The sequence below is a fragment of the Schistocerca serialis genome, chromosome 4 (assembly GCF_023864345.2).
Source record: "Schistocerca serialis cubense isolate TAMUIC-IGC-003099 chromosome 4, iqSchSeri2.2, whole genome shotgun sequence".
Classification (NCBI taxonomy): Eukaryota; Metazoa; Arthropoda; class Insecta; order Orthoptera; family Acrididae; genus Schistocerca; species Schistocerca serialis.
The window spans coordinates 635,088,912-635,102,014 of record NC_064641.1 but is presented as its reverse complement, the minus strand read 5'-3'; the positions used below and the strand labels follow the sequence as shown (position 1 = coordinate 635,102,014).

The following is a 13,103-nucleotide window of genomic DNA, read 5'->3' as shown; positions in this document are numbered from 1 at the left end:
CAGAGAAAAGCTGCACGAAACCTTGGAGAGAAAGGAAGCTGGGAAACAAACAGCTGAGATCCTTCAAGCAGTGTAACTCAAAATCAGGTATGTGCAGACCCAAATTGAAAGAGGTGATTGATTTATGAAAGTTACAAAGCTGAGAAAAGGAAGTGTGATTGTTTATAATGGTGAAGAAGTTATTGCAATTTGATGATGATATTGTTTTGTCAGGAACCCAACTGTAAGGAGAAATTATGGACAACTTTAAATATTTAGGAAGCGGGATACTGCAGACTGCAAGGATGGTGGTAGAAATTAGCAAAGCATACAACAGAGCAATGCATTTTACCAGTGCGTGAGGGGCTTTGAGAAAAAGAGGTGCAAATGAAGCGTAAGGGTGTGCTGTACAAGACATACTTTGCACTAATATTGACATATGCATCAGAGACCCGGACAAAAATAAGAAGAAAGGAGAGTAGAATTCATGCAAGTGGAATGAAATTACTATGTAGTTTTATTAGGGAAAACGAGGAGAGGCAGTGTGAGAAATGAAGTTGATAGGAAGGAAGTTGGAGTACAAAAGCTGAATGATAGAACTGAGACCAAGTTTGGAGTAAACAGAACCCAATAATATTTAACTTTCCTCAGGATTAATTTAATATTATGGTCACATAAGTTGAAACAGCTACTAATCTGTACCAAACACACAAGCAAGACTCAGAAAACCGTAAAACTATGACTCTTTGCATTTGAATAAACACAAATAATCACACATTTACCAAATCAAAAAATGTCCCTCCGCCAAGGTACTTCACCAATGAGAATACATTGTTTATTTGGGATTCGTTGCTGCCTTTTAGCTTAATGGCAGACCATGCACAATGCACATATTTTCCTAACATAGGGTAATAACCCACTTGGTACAAGAACAAGACAACATGCGAAGGCCCACAGACTATTCACATATGTGCAATAAAAGTGAATGAAAAATGAAGACTGTAGACATTAGCATTATTGCAATGAATAGTACTTATTCACAGTAATGAGGACTGTGATGAAGGATAATAGGTGTGCAAAATGGGTAAAAGTTTAGTTACAGTGTCACCAGATTTTGTGTGACTTATAGATGTTGGTAACAACGTGATGAATCATGGGAAATGGAGACTGCCATCATCGTTTGTTTTGTTTCATTGTGGCCTGCTTTCTGCGAAATAGTAATATGTGACACTGCGAGCAGGGACATGTGTGGCTCACCGTTGATCTGATGGTGGCCCGCTACTTACCATTTGTTCTTGCATTTTTTCATTTTTTAACTTGACTTTCATTTGCTCTCAAAATGGAGGAATTGGGCTCTTTTAGAACTTAGTTCTTTGGAGCCCAGTCTGGGGGCAGCGGAATCCCAGTTAAGAATAATAACTTGTCTCACAACATGATATTTTTGAACTTCTGGCTGTTGTTACAGCCAGGGTTATGCAGTAAGGGTTATGCAGCCTGCGATACTAAAAAGTCAGTACACCTCTCCTGTTGATGCACTTTGACATTAATATATAACTGCTGCTCACTTCAGTTGCAGCAATTGAAGCTGTGCTATTTGCTTTCTGCCTAACCACTACTCATAAATTATGACAGTCATAAAAAACAGCAAAGTATATTTGACAAGCAAAAGAGTGAATTGCAGCTGTGCTATTAGGTTTGTGGATACCTGCTTCCTAGAAAATATAAAAACATAATAATTTTGTAAATAAATTTAAAAAATGAGGCAAAAGGGAAATGGAATAAAGAGAAAATTCTTTTGACGGTCTGAAGAAAACTACAAAAAAAGTCTTTCTCATGGCTTCACTGCCTTCTTCACATGTATTCAAATAAGTATGAATTCAAAGTGCACTTGCATTTAATAGGGCTCTGAAATTGCCTTTTTATGGCAGACCAGTGTTGTTGGTATGGATGCCTGATTGGGGTCTTTGAAATGTAGACTATGATTAACAGAAAGATGAACAAATTCTTCACTGTTCAGGCACTAATCTGAAGTGAAGCAATCAGAAATAACAGCATTTCCAGGGAATACATACTTTCTCAGAACTCTAAGAAGAATATGCTTTGTTCTTATAGATAACACTTTTAAAAAGCACTTATTGCTACATCTTTTTACTCCACGAAAGACCCACCTGCCAATTACAAGCTTTCCCATATGAAATTTGTGCCTCCAAACTTTTGATACATCTCAACTACTTTTCCTACACAACCAAGATCATTTCCTCTGCAAACATGAACTTCTCTGCAGAAGATCCTCCAATCTATAACAGAGTGTCTTGCCACATGTAATTCCAATGAGTTAAAAGTATTAGAACATTTACTGATCCACAGAAATGTCATCTTCAAATAGTGTGACTACTAACAGCAAATCAACTATGTACATTTTTGTATACTAAAATGACAGATGTGGAGCCCTCTTTTCTGTGCAACACATTTGAAAGTCCATCCGAACAGTCCTTTCTAGCAACAAGGACCATATGCACAGAACATTTTTACATGTTCTTTTTGTTCCAAGGAGCCCCCGTTCAAAACACCACTGTATGACTTCACCCTGCAAATTAAATGGACTCAATATGAGTTAACATCAATCATGAAAACTTATAAAATATGCTCTCAGATAAAGAACATACTGACAAATACACAAATAACTAACCAACCTTAAAATCCATAATAACCAACAGCTTATGAAATGTTGAAACCTTCTATCTTGAAAGCAAAGAAAGGAAACTGTAATAAACTACAATCTTCCATTCAAAAAGTTACTTGTAGTGACTATCATAATCGCATCAGATTAAATCATGGAATATATAACATCCATAAAAATGTCAGAAGTATGAAACCTTAATATCACTAACTGTACATAATATAAATTCAAAATTCCTACCAGACAAACAAAATCAGCTAACTTTATTTATGAAATAAAATAAATTATAAACAGCATTCTCACTGATTATCAACATATGTGTTATCATGATAAAATAAAACATATGGTAACTTCATTTACAAAACAAAAGAAGCAACAAAAGTCTCATGACTCATGACTGGCCATCTGATCGTGCTGTTACCAACCTCTACACATCACACAGAAAGCGCCAACACTGTAGCTGTAAGATGTAACACATGCATTAGCAAAGTGCATTGTACACTCCTGGAAATTGAAATAAGAACACCGTGAATTCATTGTCCCAGGAAGGGGAAACTTTATTGACACATTCCTGGGGTCAGATACATCACATGATCACACTGACAGAACCACAGGCACATAGACACAGGCAACAGAGCATGCACAATGTCGGCACTAGTACAGTGTATATCCACCTTTCGCAGCAATGCAGGCTGCTATTCTCCCATGGAGACGATCTTAGAGATGCTGGATGTAGTCCTGTGGAACGGCTTGCCATGCCATTTCCACCTGGCGCCTCAGTTGGACCAGCGTTCGTGCTGGACGTGCAGACCGCGTGAGACGACGCTTCATCCAGTCCCAAACATGCTCAATGGGGGACAGATCCGGAGATCTTGCTGGGCAGGGTAGTTGACTTACACCTTCTAGAGCACGTTGGGTGGCACGGGATACATGCGGACGTGCATTGTCCTGTTGGAACAGCAAGTTCCCTTGCCGGTCTAGGAATGGTAGAACGATGGGTTCGATGATGGTTTGGATGTACCGTGCACTATTCAGTGTCCCCTCGACGATCACCAGTGGTGTACGGCCAGTGTACGAGATCGCTCCCCACACCATGATGCCGGGTGTTGGCCCTGTGTGCCTCGGTCGTATGCAGTCCTGATTGTGGCGCTCACCTGCACGGCACCAAACACGCATATGACCATCATTGGCACCAAGGCAGAAGCGACTCTCATCGCTGAAGACGACACGTCTCCATTCGTCCCTCCATTCACGCCTGTCGCGACACCACTGGAGGCGGGCTGCACGATGTTGCGGCGTGAGCGGAAGACGGCCTAACGGTGTGCGGGACCGTAGCCCAGCTTCATGGAGACGGTTGCGAATGGTCCTCGCCGATACCCCAGGAGCAACAGTGTCCCTAATTTGCTGGGAAGTGGCGGTGCGGTCCCCTACGGCACTGCGTAGGATCCTACGGTCTTGGCGTGCATCCGTGCGTTGCTGCGGTCCGGTCCCAGGTCGACGGGCACGTGCACCTTCCGCCGACCACTGGCGACAACATCGATGTACTGTGGAGACTTCACGACCCACGTGTTGAGCAATTCGGCGGTACGTCCACCCGGCCTCCCGCATGCCCACTATACGCCCTTACTCAAAGTCCGTCAACTGCACATACGGTTCACGTCCACGCTGTCGCGGCATGCTACCAGTGTTAAAGACTGCGATGGAGCTCCGTATGCCACGGCAAACTGGCTGACACTGACGGTGACGGTGCACAAATGCTGCGCAGCTAGCGCCATTTGACGGCCAACACCGCGGTTCCTGGTGTGTCCACTGTGCCGTGTGTGTGATCATTGCTTGTACAGCCCTCTCGCAGTGTCCGGAGCAAGTATGGTGGGTCTGACACACCGGTGTCAATGTGTTCTTTTTTCCATTTCCAGGAGTGTAATTTGATTTAAGAATCTGTGATATGCTCCAAACGGCCTATATTGTTCACAATAGTTACCGTATGGTCAAAGTAATCGTGGGCAGTCGGATCATTGCACACTCAAGATCAATGTTCTGAATATCAATTCACAGTGAAAAAGGTGCCTTAATGTATTTCTAGTTCAGTCTGACAGTTCGTGGTACAACTAACAGTCCGTGCAGCTCACGCTACATATCATACACACATTGCACTCATGTGGCTTGGCAATCTGCACACTGTTTATTTATTTATTTATTTATTGTTCAGTGGGACCAAATTAAGGAGAAGTCTCCATGGTCATGGAACGAGTCAATACATGAAATTATAACATCATAGTGGAAACAGATAAAATGAAATGCAAGAAACGTATTCAGGCGACAATTCGTAAGGTTAAATAAAGAAAATCAACAATGTAACTCTGGAATTTGCTTAATTTTTCAGCTCTTCCAGGAGCTCCTCGACAGAATAGAAGGAGTGAGCCATGAGGAAACTCTTCAGTTTAGACTTAAAAGCGTTTGGGCTACTGCTAAGATTTTTGAGTTCTTTTGGTGGTTGTTGTTGTTGTTGTTGTGGTCTTCAGTCCTGAGACTGGTTTGATGCAGCTCTCCATGCTACCCTATCCTGTGCAAGTTTCTTCATCTCCCAGTACCTTCTGCAACCTACTTCCTTCTGAATCTGCTAAGTGTATTCATTTCTTGGTCTCCCTCTACGATTTTTACCCTCCACGCTGCCCTCCAATGCTAAATTGGTGATCCCTTGATGCCTCAGAAGATGTCCTACCAACCGGTCCCATCTTCTCATCAAGTTGTGCCGCAAACTCCTCTTCTCTCCAATTCTATTCAATACCTTCTCATTAGTTATGTGATCTACCCATTTAATCTTCAGCATTCTTCTGTAGCACTGCGTCTCGAAAGCTTCTATTCTCTTCCTGTCCAAACTATTTATCGTCCATGTTTCACTTCCATACATGGCTACACTCCATACAAATACTTTCAGAAACGACTTCCTGACACTTAAATCTATACTCGATGTTAACAAATTTCTCTTCTTCAGAAACACTTTCCTTGCCATTGCCAGTCTACGTTTTATATCTTCTCTACTTCGACCATCATCAGTTACTTTGCTCCCCAAATAGCAAAACTCCTTTACTACTTTAAGTGTCTCATTTCCTAATCTAATTCCCTCAGCATCACCCGACTTAATTCGACTACATTCCATTATCCTTGTTTTGCTTTTGTTGATGTTCATCTTATACCCTCCTTTCAAGACACTGTCCATTCTGTTCAATTGCTCTTCCAAATCCTTTGCTGTCTCTGACAGAATTACAATGTCATCGGCGAACCTCAAAGTTTTTATTTCTTTTCCATGAATTTTAATACCTACTCCGAATTTTTCTTTTGTTTCCTTTACTGCTTGCTCAATATACAGATTGAATAACATCGGGGAGAGGCCACAACCCTTTCTCACTCCCTTCCCAACCATTGCTTCCCTTTCATGCCCCTCTACTCTTATAATTGCCATCTGGTTTCTGTACAAATTGTAAATAGCCTTTCGCTCCCTGTATTTTACCCCTACCACCTTTAGAATTTGAAAGAGAGTATTCCAATCAACATTGTCAAAAGCTTTCTCTAAGTCTACAAATGCTAGAAACGTAGGTTTGCCTTTCCGTAGTCTTTCTTCTAAGATAAGTTGTAAGGTCAGTATTGCCTCACGTGTTCCAATATTTCTACGGAATCCAAACTGATCTTCCCCGATGCCCGGCTTCTACCAGTTTTTCCATTCGTTTGTAAAGAATTCGTGTTAGTATTTTGCAGCTGTGACTTATTAAACTGATAGTTCAGTAATTTTCACATCTGTCAAAACCTGCTTTCTTTGGGATTGGAATTATTATATTCTTCTTGAAGTCTGAGGGTATTTCGCCTGTCTCATACATCTTCCTCACCAGATTGTAGAGTTTTGTCAGGACTGGCTCTCCCAAGGCCGTCAGTAGTTCTAATGGAATGTTGTCTACTTCCGGGGCCTTGTTTCGGCTCAGGTCTTTCAGTGCTCTGTCAAACTCTTCACGCAGTATTGTATCTCCCATTTCATCTTCATCTACATTCTCTTCGATTTCTATAATATTGTCCTCAAGTACATCGCCCTTGTATAGACCCTCTATATACTCCTTCCATCTTTCTGCTTTCCCTTCTTTGATTAGAACTGGGTTTCCATCTGAGCTCTTGATATTCATACAAGTGGTTCTCTTTTCTCCAAAGGTCTCTTTAATTTTCCTGTAAGCAGTATCTATCTTACCCCTCGTGAAATAAGCCTCTACATCCTTACATTTGTCCTCTAGCCATCCCTGCTTAGCCATTTTGCACTTCCTGTCGATCTCATTTTTGAGACGTTTGTATTCCTATTTTGCCTGCTTCATTTACTGCATTTTTATATTTTCTCCTTTCATCAGTTAAATTCAATATTTCTTCTGTTACCCAAGGATTTCTACTAGCCCTGGTCTTTTTACCTACTTGATCCTCTGCTGCCTTCACTACTTCATCCCTCAGAGCTACCCATTCTTCTTCTACTGTACTTCTTTCCCCCACTGCTGTCAGTTGTTCCCTTATGCTCTCCCTGAAACTCTGTACAATCTCTGGTTTAGTCAGTTTATCCAGGTCCCATCTCCTTAAATTCCCACCTTTTTGCAGTTTCTTCAGTTTTAATCCGCGAGTTCATAACCACTAGATTGTGGTCAGAGTCCACATCTGCCCCTGGAAATTTCTTACAATTTAAAACCTGGTTCCTAAATCTCTGTCTTACCATTATATAATCTATCTGATACCTTTTAGTATCTCCGGGATTCTTCCATGTATACAACCTTCTTTTATGATTCTTGAACCAAGTGTTAGCTATGATTAAGTTACGCTCTATGCAAAATTCTACCAGGCGGCTTCCTCTTTCATTTCTTAGCCCCAATCCATATTCACCTACTATGTTTCCTTCTCTCCCTTTTCCTACACTCGAATTCCAGTCACTCATGACTATTAAATTTTCTTCTCCCTTCACTATCTGAATAATTTCTTTTATCTCATCATACATTTCATCAATTTCTTCATCTGCAGAGCTAATTGGCATATAAACTTATACTACTGTAGTAGGCGTGGGCTTCGTGTCTATCTTGGCCACAATAATGCGTTCACTATGCTGTTTGTAGTAGCTTACCCGCACGCCTATTTTTTTTATTCATTATTAAACCTACTCCTGCATTACCTCTATTTGATTTTGTATTTATAACCCTGTATTCACCTGACCAAAAGTCCTGTTCCTCCCGCCACCGAACTTCACTAATTTCCACTATATCTAACTTTAACCTATCCATACCCCTTTTTAAATTTTCTAACCTAACTGCTCGATTAAGGGATCTGACATTCCACGCTCCGATCCATAGAACGCTAGTTTTCTTTCTCCTGATAATGACGTCCTCCTGAGTAGTCCCCGCCTGGAGATCCGAATGGGGGACTATTTTACCTCCGGAATATTTTACCCAAGAGGACGCCATCATCATTTAACCATACAGTAAAGCTGCATGCCCTCGGGAAAAATTACGGCTGTAGTTTCCCCTTGCTTTCAGCCGTTCGCAGTACCAGCACAGCAAGGCCGTTTTGGTTATTGTTACAAGGCCAGATCAGTCAATCATCCAGACTGTTGCCCCTGCAACTATTGGAAAGGCTGCTGCCCCTCTTCAGGAACCACATGTTTGTCTGGCCTCTCAACAGATACCCCTCCGTTGTGGTTGCACTTACGGTACAGCCATCTGTATCGCTGAGGCACACAAGCCTCCCCACCAACGGCAAGGTCCATTGTTCATGGGGGGGGGGGGGGGGGGGGTCATGGTTCATGGAGGGGGGGGGGGGGGGTAGGGGGTAGCTTATTGAAAATGGGTGCAGCAGAATAGTGCACTCCTTTCTGCACAAGAGTCAAGGAAGTGCATTCCACATGCAGATTTGATTTCTGCCTAGTATTAACTGAGTGAAAGCTGCTAACTCTTGGGAATAAGCTAATATTGCTAACAACAAACGACATTAAAGAAAATATATACTGTGAGGGCAATGTCAGAATTCCCAGACTATTGAATAGGGGTCGACAAGAGGTTCTCGAACTTACACCACATACAGCTCGAACAGCCCGTTTTTGAGCCAAAAATACCCTTTTTGAATCAGAAGAATTGCCCCAAAAAATAATACCATATGACATAAGCGTATGAAAATATGCGAAGTAGACTACTTTTCGTGTTGAACTGTCACTTATTTCAGATACTGTTCTAATGGTAAATAAAGCAGCATTTAGTTTCTGAACAAGATCCTGAACATGGGCTTTCCACAACAGCTTACTATCTATCCGAACGCCTAGGAACTTGAACTGTTCTGTCTCGCTTATAATATGCCCATTCTGTCTGATCAAAATATCAGTTCTTGTTGAATTGTGAGTTAGAAACTATAAAAACTGAGTCTTACTATGATTTAGCATCAAATTATTTTCCACAAGCCACGAACTTATTTCATGAACTACATTATTTGATAATGTTTCAATATTACACACAAGATCCTTCACTACCAAGCTGGTGTCATCAGCAAACAGAAATATTTTTGAATCACCTGTAATACTAGAAGGCATATAATTTATATAAATAAGAAACAGCAGTGGCCCCCGCACCGACCCTTGGGGAACGCCCCACTTAACAGTGCCCCATTGGGACTGAACATCACTACCACTCTCAATATTGCGGAGAATTACATTCTGCTTTTTTTTCTTAAAGTAATAGGCGAACCAATTGTAAGCTACTCCCCTTATTCCATAATGGTCCAACTTCTGCAGTAATATTTTGTGGTCAATACAGTCAAAAGCCTTCGTTAAATCAAAGAAAACACTGAGCATTCACAACCTTTTATTTAATCCATCTAAAACCCCACAGAGAAAAGAGAATATAGCATTTTCAGTAGTTAAACCATTTCTAAAACCTTAACTGTACATTTGATAGCAAATTATGTGAATTTAAATGCTCCAGTAACCTTGTATATACAACCTTCTCGATAACTTTAGCAAACACTGAGGGCATAGAAATAGGTCTGTAATTGTCAACATTATCCCTGTCTCCCTTCTTATAAAGTGGCTTCACTACCGAGTACTTTAATCGGTCAGTAAACTGACCACTCCTAAAGGAAAAGTTACAGATATGGCTAAGTACTGGGCTAACATACATAGAACAATACTTCAGTATTCTGCTAGATGCCCCTTCATATCCATGAGAGTTCTTGGTCTTTAGTGATTTAATTATTAACTCAATGTTTAGTTTTATGATGTTAATTTTATGACTAATGGTTCTGTATATCAGATCACCCTGAAAAGCAATGTGACACACTTGGTTATTAGTTTGTTTGTTGAAAGTACACACTGAAATGAAAATGTATATCACTGGTAAAATAGTTCTTTCAACATTGGGCATAATACACAGTCGCCACCCTTTCTTAATCTACAGACTATTTGTAGTTGCTTCCCCATACACATACCGTACCAATATGTTTCTACAGCTCAGCCCATCTCGCCTTGCATTAGATAATGATTTACAATTACACATAAAAGTAAAACTTCACATTATCATATTCATGGGAAATAATTTTAAATAATATATTAATAAACATGCAGACACACATCAGAAGAAAAAAAACAAAAATAGCAAATTTGTGCGTAGGAACTTCAGAGTGTATACAGAAACAAAGTTGCACAAAGAAAAATGTTGCAAAACCCATACTATAAAAAAATCTTCTAACATAACAAGGAAAGAAGAAAGCACAGTGAAAAGAAAAATATTATATCATACTATGTTATCTTCACAACTGGAACAATAATTACTGAAATCAAATCTTGGAAAGATGGGGGAGAGTGAAGGAGTATCATAAGTGTCCCAACCCAGCCTGACCCTGGATGAAGGGGAAACAAAGACAATGACACTGCTTGACAATCCCCAAAGGAATAAATTAGGCAATCACCAATGAAATGAAAGTCTTTCTTCCAAATAAAATGCAACTTGATGCAGGAAAATGACAGAACACTACTACCATATCATACTTTTATTAGACATAGCATGTTGATCCCAAGTGATTTATGCAGACCAAGCTTTTACAGTAGTCTTTCGCTCTTTTTGTGATTACCAGCTTATTTCCATTTTTTCTCTGACTTTTCTCATAGGCCTAGGTCTCTTTATCATAATGCCATTAAATATGCCAATTCTACACTTTACTTTCATTATAAACCACCTTCAAAACCGAGGCCACTAACATATGCTTGTACAATGATACTTGACTTGCAGATGAGAGATCTGTATCAAATTTTGTTGATGAAAGACATTTTTGCTTGGATAGTAAGAATTAAAGACAAATATCCTGGATTAAATAAGTTAGGTCATGTGACAATATTGATGATGGTCTGTCTGTCAGATGAAGTTGCTAAGCTCAGTACCTGATTGAGAGTTATCCAAGAGGAACAGACAGCATGTTGGCACAGGTGTTCCTCTCTCACTTATCTTTCACCTGTATTTTAAATGGATGTAAATTATACTCCTCACACACTCACCTACAATAGTCACCATTAACACACAACACTCCTGTTTCTCAAAGAAAAGGTGCCCAAATGGTACAAATAAAGTAAGCCTTCACGATGTAGGCACCTTACTTTGTATGTAATATCCCAGCCAGCAGTTCCATGTAGTGATTACAATTTACTTTTATCATATTAATTTTGTATTTGATAGTTTTATTATTTTTAGATCCTCTACTCACTCAACTAACATTTTTGCCACATTCCAGTTTGCCTGTTCTTCAATGCTACCCTTTAGTAATAACTAGATACTAGAATTTTTAATAATTTAGTGTTAACATAATTGATGTTAAAAACTCATTATTGGTAATTCATTACGGAAATTCATTTCCTTGTCTTCACTCTATATGATGCCCATATCTTAGAGAGAGACTTAAAAATTTGTAAACTGAACAACATACCTCTTAGGGAAGTATAGGACTGTAAAATGTTTTTAAACAGAAGTGCTACAATAAAGAATAAAGGGAAAAAAAGAGAGTATTTATTTATTTATTTTTTGTTGCAGGTGACGGCACTATTAAGAGAACAAACACGCTTGTGCCATCAGCTTGACACACTAACCGGATGCAATGTTGAAGCAACAAATTCTGCTACTGAACCAAGCACTTCCGCTTTGCACTGCTGTTGTGAAAGTGAACGCATGCTGGATGCTGTTCGTGAAGAGAATAGACGCCTGGAACGTCTTGTGGAGGCACATTCTGCAGAGTTGGCTGAAATCCGGCAGATGCTTTCTAGACTTATTGACAGAGAGAGGGATTCAGCTGCTCTGTAATGTATATGTGTGTGCAACTAAACTCCAAAATATTCAGGGCACTAGTCAAAGTACACCTAGGCATCTCTTTGTGGCTTCTCTGAGCAAGTGGCAAAAATAAATGCCAGTTGTCAAAATACATCTGAACATATTCCTTTGTGTTCAGTCATTAATAACTCGGTGATACTGAAGCAAAGACTTTATAAGAAGCCTTCTTCTGCTGCTACAGAAACTAAAAGTGTTTACGTAGAACATAAGTAACACTCTGTTATGGGAGAAAAAATTCCTTGAAATGAAGATTAAAATGTTAAATGCCAAGGAATTATTTAATTATTTTTAGTGTTATAATGTCTTAATTTGGAATGCATTATTTTCATAAAAGTGTACATTATTGTTTATGACACTGTAAGTTTCAGACTCCAATATACTATTTTGGAATATTTTGTTGCTATGAAACTTATGACTCTAAATGAGTTGTTGTTATTGTTATTCTGAAGGCATGAATATGAATGTTTCTTCTGAACAATGTTTATATTTTTGTTACATGAAAATCTTGCCATACTTTTAAAAAGTGTGAAAGCAAATAAAACTAACTCAATTTTTCTTTGACTATGAATGGTGTAGTACAGTGTTGTAACTCTTAGACAAATATTCCCTTTAAAGAGATGTTGGCCATTACATGAACACATGCCCTTAGTGACACCACTCAACAAGGTAACCTAAGAGAGAAAAGTTGCATGCACTGACTGTCTGTGAATCACGTGAACTCTTTTGCATTTTCACTGATGGTGTATCACATTTTCTGAAGAGATTTTGCAAAAATGGAATTCCCATTTTTCATACCAATGGCATTGTGAAAATTCTCTTCACAAGTACTTTTTATTTCCCCAGCAAATTTATGAATGTCATCAATTCCATATTACCTCAAATGATGCTCAATGTTCTCATATTTAAATTAGCCCACTCTGGCTTAGGCAAGGAAAATTGTGTGTGGCTCACAGTGAAGTGCAGGAATGGATTGGAAAGGTGGAATAAAGCATGAGGAAAGGGAGGCCACAGCGCGAAAAGTTAGTGTGTAGCAGAGTGAAGTGGGAGGTATGGAGATGGGGTGAATTTAAGTG

The 13,103-nt window shown here is 39.6% G+C and overlaps 1 protein-coding gene across 4 annotated transcripts in view; it reads left to right on the top strand.

Moving 5' to 3' along the window:
* The window catches only part of LOC126475478 (uncharacterized), a 507,316-nt gene extending 494,722 nt beyond the window's left edge, over positions 1-12,594 (top strand). For all 4 annotated transcript variants that reach the window (XM_050103373.1, XM_050103374.1, XM_050103371.1 and 1 more), the window contains one exon: positions 11,737-12,594. In XM_050103373.1, the coding sequence (XP_049959330.1) occupies positions 11,737-12,003 (267 nt within the window). In that variant the 3' untranslated portion in view covers positions 12,004-12,594. The remainder of the gene's footprint in view (positions 1-11,736) is intronic.
* Positions 12,595-13,103: the final 509 nt, after the last annotated feature.